Source organism: Phacochoerus africanus, chromosome X, assembly GCF_016906955.1.
Source record: "Phacochoerus africanus isolate WHEZ1 chromosome X, ROS_Pafr_v1, whole genome shotgun sequence".
In the NCBI taxonomy this organism is placed as follows: Eukaryota; Metazoa; Chordata; class Mammalia; order Artiodactyla; family Suidae; genus Phacochoerus; species Phacochoerus africanus.
This window is the reverse complement of record NC_062560.1, coordinates 34156840-34172164: the sequence shown is the minus strand read 5'-3', so window position 1 is coordinate 34172164 and position 15325 is coordinate 34156840. Positions and strand designations below refer to the sequence as shown.

Below are 15325 nucleotides of genomic sequence, written 5' to 3'. Positions count from 1 at the left end.
AATAAATGACTCGCACAGAACAGCAACCAATCGCTGGCAGAGGAACCTAAACATCAATAACGGCAAGAAGTTCGTGACATTACTGGGCAGAACGGGAGAAAAGAGGAGAGTGAGAGAAGGTGAATCCGAGCGGGACGGGCGCTCCAGAAAGGGAACTGAGGAGGAGAAAGGGATCCCGCACCCTGGAAAGTCACCTACCGGGGGAAAGATCAAACGAACTGGAGGAATCTCCAGATGCAGAGAAGAGTGTAGCAGTAAGTTGGAGTACGGAAAAGCCGATCAAGAACCGAACGGACCATCTGAACTACCGGCACAGTCACCAAAAATTGAGACGCCTGGGTGGGGGCTGGGCACCGAGTCCTCGGCTCCAGAGGTTATTCCCCAGGAAAGGGCCGGGGGACGCCTGGGTGGGGGCTGGGCACCGAGACCTCGGCTCCAGAGGATAGTCCCCGGGCTGGGGGGGTGGGGTGGAGCAGAAACTGCTTGGGAGGTCTAGAAACCATTTGACGGGGCAGAGACTGCCTGGGAGACTAGAAAACAAAGCTGTCGCAGAGGAAGGGAGCAATACTCTAGGGGCGGGGAAGTGGAAAGCCGCATCAGAGGGAACCTGGGAGAAGAGCCTGGTCTGCGCCCGTGCTGGGGAGGGGAGAGAAGAAGGGGTGGGTCCCCATAGAATACCCCCCATGCCACAGCAAGCTTACAGGCCCGCTAGCTAGCAGAAAGCTGTGCTTCCCAGTGCATCCCCTCCCCCCACCCCCGCCACCCCCTACACCCTCGCCAGACCTGGGGCGGCCTGCCATCCAGGAGGGCTGACCTCAACAATTGCCTGAAGCCTACCACCGCAGGGGCTGTCCCTGCACAGGCCTGCTTGCCCTTTGGAGGGGCTACCATTCTGCAGAGCAGCACCAAACACCACCACCCCCCGAGAAAAGGCCTGCAGCCCAGAAAAGCTAGAACAAGCCTAGCCAGGCCATGAATAGATCGGCCTAATTCTCGGACGGTTTTTCTGAGTCGGGCTGCCCCAGGGAGGAGCCTCTTGGGTCTCCAATGGCCCTGCTACCCACCCAAGCCCCCAGGGGGTGCCCTAGTGGATCAGCTGCATAGGACTGCCAGCTCCAGGCAGGACCCCCTGCAGCCCAGAAAAGCTGCAACAAGCCTGGCCGAGTCGGGAAAAGATCTCAGACGGTTTATCTGAGTCGGGCTGCCCCGGGGAGGAGCCTCTTGGGTCTCCAACGGCCCTGCTACCTGCCCAAGCCCCCAGGGGGTGCTGAGACCTAGTGGACCAGCTGCATAGGACTGCCAGCTCCAGGCAAGACCCCCTGCAGCCCAGAAAACCGGCAACAAGCCTGGCCGAGTCGGGAAAAGATCTCAGACGGTCTTTCTGAGTCGGGCTGCCCTGGGGAGGAGCCTCTTGGGTTTCCAACGGCCCTGCTACCCGCCCAAAACCCCAGGGGGTGCCCCACTCCCACGGAATAGCTGCTCAGCACCACCAGCCCCCTGGAAGAGCCCCTGCAGCCCAGAAAAGCTGCAACAAGCTCAGCCAGAAAGTGACAAGGTCCGCCTACATTCTCAGGCTGTCCTTCTGAATTGGGCTGCCCTAGGGAAGAGCCTCTTAGGTTCTCAGTGACCCAGATAGCGGCTCCAGGCCCCAGGGGGTGCTGCACTCCTGAGGAACAGCTGCCCAACACCACCAACCCCCTGCAAGAACCCCACAGCCTGAAAACACCAGAGCAAGCTCTGCATGACCAAGTGAAATCTGCTACCATCGTGGCATGGACCTCCCAGTCCTGTCTGCCCTCAGGAAGTCCTCCTTTGCTTCAAAGAAACACTGTTAGCTCCATCAACACTCCAGAAAAGCCACACTGCCTCAAAAAAGATTGACCAACAACGCCAGCCCTCAGGAAATATTCCACGGCAGTGACAAGGCAAACACTGCCCGATAACAGAGAGTACAACTCCCTCAGGAGAAAGAAAACAACAAGCAAGATGAAGAAGCTGAGAAACCACCCCCAGTCAAACCAACAGGAGAACTCATCTAAAACAGTCAACAATGAAACAGATCTCTGCAGTCTGACAGACCTGGAGTTCAAAAGAGAAATAGTGAAAATACTGAAGGAATTAAGAGAAGATATGAACGGTAATGCAGATACCCTCAGAAAGGAACTAGAAAATATAAGGAGGAGCCAAGAAAAACTAGAACATTCATTTGCAGAGATGCAAACCGAACTAAGGGCAGTAAAAACCAGAATGAATAATGCAGAAGAACGAATCAGTGATATGGAAGATAGAATAATGGAAATCACTCATCCGGTCAACAGACAGAAAACCGAATCAAAAAACTGGAAAGCAATATAAGAGACCTATGGGATAATATAAAGCGGGCCAATCTACGCATAATAGGGATTCCAGAAGGTGTAGAAAAAGATAAGGGGATGGAAAACATATTTGAAGAAATTATCGCTGGAAACTTCCCAAATCTAAAGGATGCTGGGTTCAAGATAAAAGAAGCACAGAGGGCCCCAAACAAACTGAACCCAAACAGACCCACAGCAAGACACATCATAATAAAAATGGCAAAAGTTAGCGATAAAGAGAGGATCCTAAAGGCAGCAAGAGAAAAACAGAATGTTACCTACAAGGGAACCCCCATAAGAATATCAGCTGACTTCTCTACAGAAACACTACAGGCCAGGAGGGAATGGCAAGAGATATTTAAAGTGCTCAAAGGAAAAAATATGCAACCTAGAATACTCTATCCAGCAAGAATATCATTTAAAATAGAAGGGGAAATAAAAATTTTTTCCAACAAACAAAAACTTAAAGAATACAGCAACACAAAACCAAGGTTAAAGGAAATCTTGAAAGGGCTTCTCTAAACCAAAAAGAAAGGAAGGAAAAGGAAGAAAAGAAAAAAAAATAAAGAAGAAGAGGAAGAACTAGGACTGAGGAAACCGCAATCAGAGAGCAGTCACTCAAATAAGCCAGCATACAGATTTAATCATGAACAGGCCTCAAACAAAATAAAATTAAAAAGAAAAAAAGAAAAAAGAGTCATCAAAACCATAAAATGTGGGCAAGGGATGTTAGGAAGTAAATAATCCTTTTTGTTTGTATGTTTCTCTTCTTAATTTTAATATAGTAATAAAGCGTTTGAACTTACAGGACCATCAGGCTAAAACACACAATTATGGGAAGGGGTTAGCATACTTAAAAAACAGGGCAACCACAAGCCAAAACCAAATATTGCATTTGCAAAAAAAAAAAAAATACACTCAAGCAGATAATAACAGGAGACCATCCAACCAAAAAAAAAAAAAAGAGAAAGGAAGAATGGAGAACCATAGAATCAACTGGAACACGAGGTTCAAATGGCAATAAATAATCATCTATCAATTATCACCTTAAATGTCAATGGACTGAATGCCGCAATCAAAAGACACAGAGTGGCTGAGTGGATAAAAAGGCAAAAACCTTCAATATGCTGCCTACAAGAAACTCACCTTAGGACAAAAGATACATACAGATTGAAAGTGAAAGGGTGGGGAAAAATATTTCACGCCAAAAGTCATGACAGAAAAGCAGGAGTCACAACGCTCATATCAGACAAAATAGACTTTAAAACAAAAGACATAAAGACAGACAAAGAAGGACACTACTTAATGATTAAGGGATTCATCCAAGGAGAGGATGTTACTATCATCAACATATATGCCCCAAATACAGGAGCACCCAGATACATACAACAAATATTAACAGACGTAAAGGGAGATATTGATGAGAATACAATCATAGTAGGAGACCTTAATACCCCCCTCATATCAATGGACAGATCCTCTAGACAGAAAACCAATAAAACAACAGAGATCCTAAAGGAAACAATAGAAAAGTTAGACTTCATTGATATCTTCAGGACACTACATCCAAAAAAAGCAGAATACACATTCTTCTCAAATGCTCATGGAACATTCTCAAGAATCGACCACATATTGGGACACAAAGCTAATCTCAATAAATTTAGGACCATAGAAATTATCTCAAGTATCTTCTCTGACCACAATGCCATGAAATTAGAAATCAACCATGGGAAAAGGAAAGAGAAAAAACCTACTGCATGGAGACTAAACAACATGCTACTAAAAAACCAATGGGTCAATGAGGGAATCAAGAAGGAAATTAAAAACTACCTTGAAACAAATGATAATGAAGACACAACCGCTCAAAATCTATGGGATGCTGCGAAAGCAGTGCTCAGAGGGAAATTTATAGCAATACAGGCCTTTCTCAAAAAAGAAGAAAGATCCCAAATTGACAACTTAACCCTCTACCTAAACGAATTAGAAAAAGAAGAACAAAAAAGTCCTAAAGTCAGCAGAAGGAAGGAAATTATAAAGATCAAAGAAGAAATCAATCAAATAGAGACTCAAAAAACAATAGAGAAAATGAATAAAACCAAGAGCTGGTTCTTTGAAAAGGTGAACAAAATTGACAAACCCCTGGCCAGACTCACTAAAAAGAGGAGAGAAAGAACCCAAATAACCAAAATTAGAAATGAAAAAGGAGAAATCACAACAGATACTGCAGAAATACAAAAAACCATAAGAGAATACTATGAACAACTATATGCCAACAAGTTTGACAATCTGGAAGAAATGGACAACTTTCTAGAATCTTACACCCTGCCAAAACTGAATCAAGTAGAAACAGACCAACTGAACAGACCGATCACTAGAAATGAAATTGAAGAGGTCATAAAATCACTCCCTACAAATAAAAGTCCAGGACCAGATGGCTTCACAGGTGAATTCTATCAAAAATATAAAGAGGAATTGGTGCCCATCCTCCTTAAACTCTTTCAAAAGTTTGAAGAAGAAGGAATACTCCCAAAGACATTCTATGATGCCACCATCACCCTCATTCCAAAACCAAACAGAGATACCACCAAAAAAGAAAACTATCACCCAATATCATTGATGAATATAGATGCAAAAATTCTCAACAAAATCTTAGCCAACTGAATCCAACAACATACCAAAAAAATTATACACCATGACCAGGTTGGGTTCATCCCAGGTTCACAAGGATGGTTCAACATACGCAAATCAATCAGCATCATACACCACATTAACAAAAAAAAAGTCAAAAATCATATGATCATCTCAATAGACGCAGAAAAAGCATTTGACAAAGTCCAACATCCATTCATGATCAAAACCCTTGCAAAAGTGGGTATAGAGGGAACATTCCTGAACATAATCAAAGCCATTTATGATAAACCCACAGCAAATATAATACTCAATGGGGAAAAACTGAAAGCCTTCTCCCTCAAATCTGGAACAAGACAGGGATGTCCACTCTCACCACTGCTCTTCAACATACTTTTGGAAGTCCTAGCCACAGCAATTAGACAAACAAAAGAAATACAAGGCATCCATATAGGAAGAGAAGAGATAAAACTCTCACTGTATGCAGATGACATGATACTATACATAGAAAACCCGAAGGACTCAACCCCAAAACTACTTGAACTGATTCATAAATTCAGCAAAGTAGCAGGATATAAGATTAACATTCAGAAGTCAGTTGCATTTCTGTATACCAGCAATGAAATATTAGAAAAGGAAACTGAAAATATGACACCTTTTAAAATTGCACCTCACAAAATCAAATACCTCGGAATACACCTGACCAAGGAGGTAAAGGACCTATATGCCGAGAACTATAAAACTTCAATCAAAGAAATCAAAGAAGATGTAAAGAAATGGAAAGATATTCCATGTTCCTGGATTGGGAAAATCAATATTGTAAAAATGGCCATACTACCCAAAGCAATCTACAGATTCAATGCAATCCCTATCAGATTACCCATGACATTTTTCACAGAACTAGAACAAACAATCCAAACATTTATATGGAACAACAAAAGACCCAGAATCGCCAAAGCAATCCTGAGAAACAAAAACCAAGCAGGAGGCATAACTCTCCCAGACTTTAAGAAATACTACAAAGCCACAGTCATCAAAACAGTGTAGTACTGGTACCAAAACAGACAGACAGATCAATGGAACAGAATAGAGAACCCAGAAAGAAACCCTGACACCTATGGTCAATTCATCTTTGACAAGGGAGGCAAGAACATAAAATGGGAAAAAGAATGTCTATTCAGCAAGCATTGCTGGGAAACCTGGACAGCTGCATGCAAAGCAATGAAACGAGAACACACCCTCACACCATGCACAAAAATACACTCCAAATGGCTGAAAGACTTAAATATACGACAGGACACCATCAAACTCCTAGAAGAAAACAGAGGCAAAACACTCTCTGACATCAATATCATGAATATTTTCTCAGGTCAGTCTCCCAAAGCAATAAAAATTAGAGCAAAAATAAACCCATGGGACCTCATCAAACTGAAAAGCTTTTGCACAGCAAAGGAAACCCAAAAGAAAACAAAAAGACAACTTACAGAATGGGAGAAAACAGTTTCAAATGATGCAACCGACAAGGGCTTAATCTCTAGAATATATAAACAACTTATACAACCCAACAGCCAAAAAGCCAATCAATCAATGGAAAAATGGGCAAAAGACCTGAATAGACATTTCTCCAAAGAAGATATACAGATGGCCAACAAACACATGAAACAATGCTCAACATCGCTGGTTATAAGAGAAATGCAAATCAAAACTACCATGAGATATCACCTCACACCAGTCAGAATGGCCATCATTAATAAATCCACAAATAACAAGTGCTGGAGGGACTGTGGAGAAAAGGGAACCCTCCTGCACTGTTGGTGGGAATGTAAACTGGTACAGCCACTATGGAGAACAGTTTGAAGATACCTTAGAAATCTATACATAGAACTTCCATATGACCCCGCAATCCCACTCTTGGGCATCTATCCGGACAAAACTCTATTTAAAAGAGACACATGCACCCTCATGTTCATTGTAGCACTATTCACAATAGCCAGGACATGGAAACAACCTAAATGTCCATCGACAGAGGATTGGATTCGGAAGATGTGGTATATATACACAATGGAATACTACTCAGCCATAAAAAAGAATGACATCATGCCATTTGCAGCAACATGGATGGAGCTAGAGAATCTCATACTGAGTGAAAATGAGTCAGAAAGACAAAGACAAATACCATATGATATCACTTATAACTGGAATCTAATATCCGGCACAAATGAACATCTCCTCAGAAAAGAAAATCATGGACTTGGAGAAGAGACTTGTGGCTGCCTGATGGGAGGGGGAGGGAGTGGGAGGGATCGGGAGTTTGGGCTTATCAGACACAACTTAGACTAGATTTACAAGGAGATCCTGCTGAATAGCATTGAGAACTATGTCTAGATACTCATGTTGCAACAGAAGAAAGGGTGGGGAAAAAAATGTAATTGTAACGTATACATGTAAGGATAACCTGACCCCCTTGCTCTACAGTGGGAAAATAAAAAAAAATATTAAAAAAAAAAAACCTCCAACCAGGATTATTCTACCCAGCAAAGCTCTCATTCAGATATGAAGGAAAAATCAAAAGCTATAAAGTCAAACAAAAGCTAAGAGATTTCAGCACCACTAAAGCAGCTTTACAACAAATACTAAAGGAACTTCTCTAGGTGGAAAAGAAAAGGCCACTAGCGTAAACAAAAATATTACAAATGACAAGGCTCACAGGGAAAGGCACACATATAGTAAAGGCAGGAAATCATCCACACACAAATATGCTACCAAAAGCAGAAATTGTGAAGAGAGCATAAATGCAGGATACTGAAGATTCATTTGCAATGAAGAGACTAACAACTTAAAATAATCTTGTATATATAGAGACTCCTATATCAAAACTTCATGGTAACTGCAAACCAAAAATCTACAACACATACACACACAAGTAAGAAAACGCAATCCAAAGACAACACTAAAGATAGTCATCAAACTCTAAGGGAAGAGAACAAGAGAAGGGGAGAAAAAAGACCAACAAAAACAAATCCAAAACAATTAATAAAATGGCAATAAGGACACACATATCAAGCATTACCTTAAATACACATGGACAAAATGCCCCAACCGAAACACAGAGACTGGTTGAAAGGATACAAAAATAAGACCCAGGGAGTTCCCACTGTGGTGGAGTGGAAATTAATCCACCTATTATCCATGAGGATGTGGGTTTGATCCCTGGCCTTGCTCAGTGGATTGGGGATATAGCATTGCCATGAGCTGTGGTGCAGTCACAAATGTGGCTAGGAACTCACAGTGCTATGGCTACGACGTAGGCTGGCAGCTGCAGCCCTAATTCGACCCCCAGCCTGGGAACGTCCATATGCCACAGGTGCAACCCTAAAGAGCAAAAAACAAGATCCATAAGTATAATGTCTTCAAGAGACCCACTTCAGTTCTAGGAACACATATAAATTGAAAATAAAAAATGGAAGAAAATATTCCATGCAAACAGAAATCAAAAGAAAGCTGAGGTAGCAATAATCCTAAAATACAACTTAAAGAATATTATAAGAGACAAAGAAGGACAGTACATAATGATCAAAGGTTCAATCCAAGAAGGAGATATACCAACTGCAAATATATATGCATCCAATGTAGGATCACCACAATATATACGACAAATGCTTTACTTTAAAAGGAGAAATCAACAATAACACAATAACAGCAGGAGGCTGTCCTTTTTATCAGCATACAGTTGCTTATTCCTTTGTATTCCACTTACAGCAATGGACAGATCATACAGACAGAAAATAACAAGGAAACACAGGCTTTAAACAATGCATTAGACCATATGGACTTAGTAGACATTTATAGACCCTTCCATCCAGAAGCAGCAGAATACACATTCTTCTCAAGTGCACATGGAACATTCTCTAGGATATATCACATTCTAGGACACAAATCAAGCCACGGTAAATTTAAGATAATTGAAATCATATCAAGCATCTTTCCCAAACACAATGCTATAAGACTACAAATCAACAAGAAAAAAACTGAGAAAGTGATAAACACATAGAGACTAAACAACATGTTACTAAACAACCAATGGATCACTGAAGAAATCAAAGAGGAAATCAAAAAATACCTAGAGACAAATGACAACAAAAACAACAACAAACCAAAACCTGTAAAATGCAGCAAAAGCAGTTCTAAGAGGAAAGTTTACCAATACAAGCCTACCTCAGGAAACAAGAAAAATCTCAAGTAAACAACCTAACTTTATACCTGAAGCAACTAGACAAAGAACAGACAAAACCGAAAGTTAGCAGGAAGAAAGAAATCATAAAGATTAGAGCAGAAATAAATGAAATAGAAACAAAGAAACTATAGAAAATATCAATGAAACTAAAAGCTGGTTCTTTGAAAAGATCAACAAAATTGATCAACCCTTAGCCAGACTCTTCAAGAAAAAAAGAGAGAGGACTCAAATCCATAAAATTACCAATAGAAAGGAGAAGTTACAAGGGACGTCACACTAATACAAAGGAATAAGCAACTGTATGCTGATAAAAAGGACAACCTAGAAGAAATGGGCAAATGCTTAGAAAACTACAATCTTTCAAGACCAAATAAAGACAAAATAGAAAAGATAAATGGACCAATCACAAGTACTAATATTTAAAAACATCCAAGAAACACAAGCCCAGGACCAGATGGCTTCTCAGGTAAATTCTATCAAAAAGCCCTGGGAACTATGCCTAGCCACTTAATTGATGGAGCTCATGATGGAGCATGATAATGTGACAAAAAAGAATGTATACATGTATGTATAACTGGGTCACCATGCTGTAGAGTAGAAAAAAAATGTATTGGGGAAACTAAAAAATTTTTTAAAAATACATTAAAAATTTTTTTTAAAAATAAAAATTTATAGAAGAATTAACACCTATCCTTCTAAAACTATTCCAAAAATTGTAGAGGAAGGAACACTCCCAAACCCACTGTATGAGGCCACCATCACACTCACACCAAAACCAGACAAAGATACCATAAAACAAATTACAGACCAATATCACTGATGTGTTAACAAAGATGCAAAAATCCTCAATAAAATACTAGCAAATAGAGTCCAGCAATACATTAAAAAGATCAAGTGGGATTTACCCCAAGGATGAAGGGATTTTTCGATATCCACAGATCAGTCAGTGTTATATACCACATTAACAAACTGAAGAATAAAAATCATATGATTCTCTCAATAGACACAGAAAAAGCTTTTAACAAAATCCAACACTCACTGCTGAGAAACACCCTCCAGAACGTGAGCATAGAGGGAAACTTCTTCAACATAATAAAGGCCATAAATGACAAACCCAAGGCTAACATCATTCTCAATGGTGAAAAGCTACAAGAAATCCTGCTAAGGTCATGAACAAGACAAAGATGTCTGCTGATGCCTCTACTATTCAACACAGTTTTGGATGTCCTAGTCACACCAATCAGAGAAGAAAAAGAAATAAAAGTAATCCAAATTGGAAAGGAAGAAGTAAAACTATCACTATTTGTAGATGACATGATACTGTACCAAGTAATTCTTAAAGACACCACCAGAAAACTGTTAGAGCTCATCAATTAATTTGGTAAAGTTGCAGAATACAAAATTAATACACAGAAATTTATTCCTTTCTATATACTAACAATGAAAGATCAGAAAGAGAAATTAGGGAAACATATCCCATTTACCATCACAATGAAAAGAATAAAACACCTAGGAATAAACCTACCTAAAAAGACAAAAGACCTATACTCTGAAAAGTATAAGATGCTGATGAAAGAAATCAAATGACACAACACAAACAGGTATTAAGATATACCATGCTCTTGGATTGGAAGAATCAATATTGTCAAGATGGCTATACTACCCAAAGCGATCTACAGATTCAATGCAATCCCTATCAAATTACCAAGGACATTTTTCACAGAACTAGAACAAATTATCTTAAAGTTTGTTTGGAAACACAAAAGACCCAGAATAGCCAAAGCCACCCTGAGAAAGAAAAATGGAGCTGGAGGAATCAGGCTCCTTGACTTCAAACCATACTACAAAGCAACAATCATCAAAACTGTATGGTACTGGCATGAAAAAAGAAACATCGTTCAGTGAACAGGACAGAAAGCCGAGAATTAAACCCATGCACCTACAGTCAACTAATCTAAGGCAAGAGAGGCAAGAATATACAATGGAGAAAAGACAGTCCCTTCAATGAATGATGCTGGGAAAACTGGACAGCTATATGGAAAAGAATGAAATTAGAATACTTCCTAACACCATTCACAAAAATAAACTCAAAATGGATTAAAGACATAAATATAGTACCGGATACTATAAAACTCTTAGAGGAAAACATAGGCCGAACACTCTCTGACATAAACCACAGCAATATCTTCTCAGATCCACTACCTAGAGTCATGATAATAAAAATAAACAAATGTGACCTAATTAAACTTAAAAGTTTGTACACAGCAAAGGAAACCCTAAATAAAATGAAAAGACAGCCCACAGAATGGGAGAAAATATCTGCAAATGAAGCGACTGACAAGGGATTAATCTACAAAATATATAAACACCTCCTGCAGCTCAGTACCAAAAGAAACCAAACAACCCCATCCAAAAATGGGCAGAAGAACTAAACAGACGATTCTCCAAATAAGACATACAGATGGCCAAAAAACACATGAAAAGATGTTCAATATCACACATTATTAGGGAAACGTAAACCAAAATTACTTTGTTAACACCTTATACCAGCCAGAATGTACATCATTGAATAATCTACAAACAATAAATAATGGAGAGGATGTAGAGAAAGGGGAACCCTCTTACACTGTTGGTGGGTATATAAATTGATGCAACCACTATGGAAAACTGTATGGAGATTCCTCACAAAACTGAGAATAGAATTAACCACATGATCCAGCAATCCCACTCCTGCGCATCTATCCAGAGAAAACCATGGCTTGAAAAGCTACAGGTACCCCCATGTTCATTGTAGCACTATATATAATAGCCAAGACATGGAACCAACCTAAATGTCCATCGATAGAGGAGTGGCTAAAGAAGATGTGGTATATATACACAATGGATTACTCAGCCATAAAAAGGAATGAAATAATGGCATTTGCAGCAACATGGATGGACCTAGAAATTATCATAATAAGTGAAGTTAGTCAGACAGTGAGACACAAACACCATAGGCTATCACTTATATGTGGAATCTTAAAAAAGGTTACAGTGAATTTATTTGCAAGCAGAACCTGACTCACAGACTTTGAAAAACTTGTGGTTACCAAAGTAGACAGGTTGTAGGGGAGGAAATAGGCTGGGAGTTTGGGACGGATACATTGTAAAATTAGGTTGTGGTAATGGCTGTGCAACTATAGATGTAATACAATGCACCACACTTAAAAAACAAAAGACAATAAAATAAACGGCTTATAACACAGATTACAAAAAGATAAAATGGTAGAATAAAAGTATATTCAATCACCAATGCCTGCCAGAACAAAATGGCAAAGGCCACAGGAGAACACAAAGAACAAGGATAAGATCTAACCAAGTATAATCAGAAGAAATCTTAAGTCAATGAGAGACCCACATTCCTGAAGAGTCTGCGAAAAAGTAAACAAGCTGCTTTCTCTGCTGCTTATTACACTGTCCCTCCAAAGCCCTGTGACCTGGGAGCGAGAAGTTATGTTAATAAGATTATCGGAATCAACACTGTGGTTGATGTAAAGACGTTAGAGAAGGGATTAGATTTTTTGTAAGTATATACCATATCTTCCTTGTCCATTCATCTGTCAATGACATGCTGCAACATGTGCATAGAATCCCTCAGCAAAGTATGGGCAACATATTGATTTAAAGCATTTAAGGAAATCACTCTTCAATCATTAGGTGAACACTAAATTGAGACTTCAGTGGGCACAGAAGAAAAAGACTACAGACCTTAGAGATTAATTCTGCAATGTCACTAAACAAACAACAATAGCAACAATAAACAAAAAATTGCAACAATAACTACTGAGTAGAAGTAAGGTTCTCATTTCTATGGTATTCATATTACATTACTTATGATGTCTCATTTTCAAAAATAAAATTTTGAGACACACAAAAAACCAATAGTAAATGATCTATATGCAGGAAAAAAAGACTGTAAATAGAAACTGTCCCTGAAAAAGGTGAAGCATTAGACATACACACATTTATATATAAGTACATATTACACATAAAATGTGGAGCTGAAATATACAATAACTAAAATGAAAAATTCATTCAACATGGATTCAAGAGTAAATCTGAACTAACTAAAGAATCAGCCAATGTCAAAAACATGCCAGTTGAGTTTATTCAGTCTCAGGGACAGAAGAAACCAGAATGAATAAAACTGATTAGCGTCTCAAAGATCTACAGGACAATATCAAATAGACCATTTTAAGAAAAATGAGAATTCCACAGAGAGAGAGAGAGGTCAAAATGACTATTTGAAGAAATAAAGGCAAAAACCATACACGATTTTGGAATTCCCGTCGTGGCCCAGCAGAAACAAATCCAACTAGGAACCATGAGGTTGAAGGTTCAATCCCTGGCCTCGCTCACTGGGTTAAGGATCTGGCATTGCTGTGAGCTGTGGTGTAGGTCCCAGACTCAACTTGGATGACTTGGATCTGGCATTGCTGTGGCTGTGGCGTAGGCCAGCAGCTTTAGATCCGATTAGACCCCTAGCATGGGAACCTCCATATGCCATGGGGATACAACCCTAAAAAGCAAAAAAAAAAAAAAAAAAAAAACATACACAATTTGATGATTAATCCAATAATCCAAACATGTAAGAATTCAAATGAACTCCATCTAAGATAAATTCAAAGAGATCTACTCTCATACACATCTGCTAAACTGCCAAAAATCAAAGGAAAGAGAATCCTGAAAGCAAAAAAATAGAAGTTATTCATTATATACAAGGGATCTTCAATAATGTGGACAGTTAACTTCTCATCAAAAACCATGAAGGGCAGAATGCAGTGTGAAGACATAGTTAAATTACTGAAAGAAAAAGATTGTCAATCAAGAACTCTGTATTCAATAAAATTATCCTTCAGAAATCACGAAGAAATTAGGACATTCCCAAATCAACAAAAACTGACAGGCTTTATCACTAGCAAGTCTTTTCTATAAGAAATATGAAAGGGAGCCCTTGAAATTGATATAAAGGAATGCTAGACAATAAAGTGAATCACAGAAAGAAATAAAGGTAAATATATGAGTAAATACAAATGATAATATACAAGTAGTTCTGTTTGTATTTTCCTTGACTATCTGATTTTTTAAAGAAGGTGTAAAGACTTATTTCATTTAGCATAATGCCCTCCAAGTCCATCCATGTTGCTGCAAATGGCAAAACTTTGTTCTTTTTTATGGCTGGGCTGAGTAAGTATTCCACTTATGTATATGTGTGTGTGTGTGTGTGTGTGTGTGTGTGTGTCACAACTTTATCTGTTAATCTATTAATGGATACTTAGGTTGTTTTCCCATCTTGGGAATTGTAAATTATGCTGTTATGAACACACAGTTGCATGTATTTTTTCCTTAGTTACTGGAAAAGTGTATTATTCTTCAAAGAGAAAAAAAAATATGCCTTTTTCTAGAAACTGGAAAAAATAATTTACAGTTCATTTACAAAAGTAAAATATTTACTGAGAGAAAATCTGCCGTACTAATTACAAAAATGTACAATAAAGTTGTTATAATAAAAAAATACCGGAAGAGTAGAAATACAGAGACATGCTGGCCAACTTTCCCTAAAGCAAGCAATCCAGGAGTACAAGCCAGATTGCTATGCCTTTTCTGAACCAGCCTTGGAAGTCACACACCATCACATCCATAATATCCCACAGGTCATATATTAGCCCTGTTTGATGTGGGAATGGACTATACAATAGCATGAATGCCAGGAGATGAGGGTCATGGGGAGTCATTTATAATCATATTTACCACCAAATTTTAGTAAGAAATTTCCCAAAACTGTTTGAAGAACATACGACAAATAATTTAAACTTTTATATACATGATGAAATAAAATGTGAAGGATAAACTGACCTATAAATAACAAATACAGGAAAAAGTACTTACTTGGACAGAAGTTTATGGAAACATTACACTCTTCATTTGGTCCCAGAGTCCCACTGAGCGAGCTAAATTCAAATATGCTATCTTTGAAAAGTCTGCCAGTATTACTAATATCCAAAGTCCATTCTACATTTTTTTTTGAGGTATTACATAAGACAAGTTCCTGTTCACACATAAACAATGA

The 15325-nt window shown here is 38.9% G+C and overlaps 1 protein-coding gene across 1 annotated transcript in view; it reads right to left on the bottom strand.

Annotated features, from left to right (window-relative positions):
- Window positions 1–15325, bottom strand: part of CFAP47 (cilia and flagella associated protein 47) — a 443526-nt gene that overhangs the window by 340141 nt on the left and 88060 nt on the right. The window contains exon 24 of the mRNA XM_047764176.1: window positions 15145–15304. Coding sequence (XP_047620132.1) covers window positions 15145–15304 — 160 coding nt within the window. The remainder of the gene's footprint in view (window positions 1–15144; window positions 15305–15325) is intronic.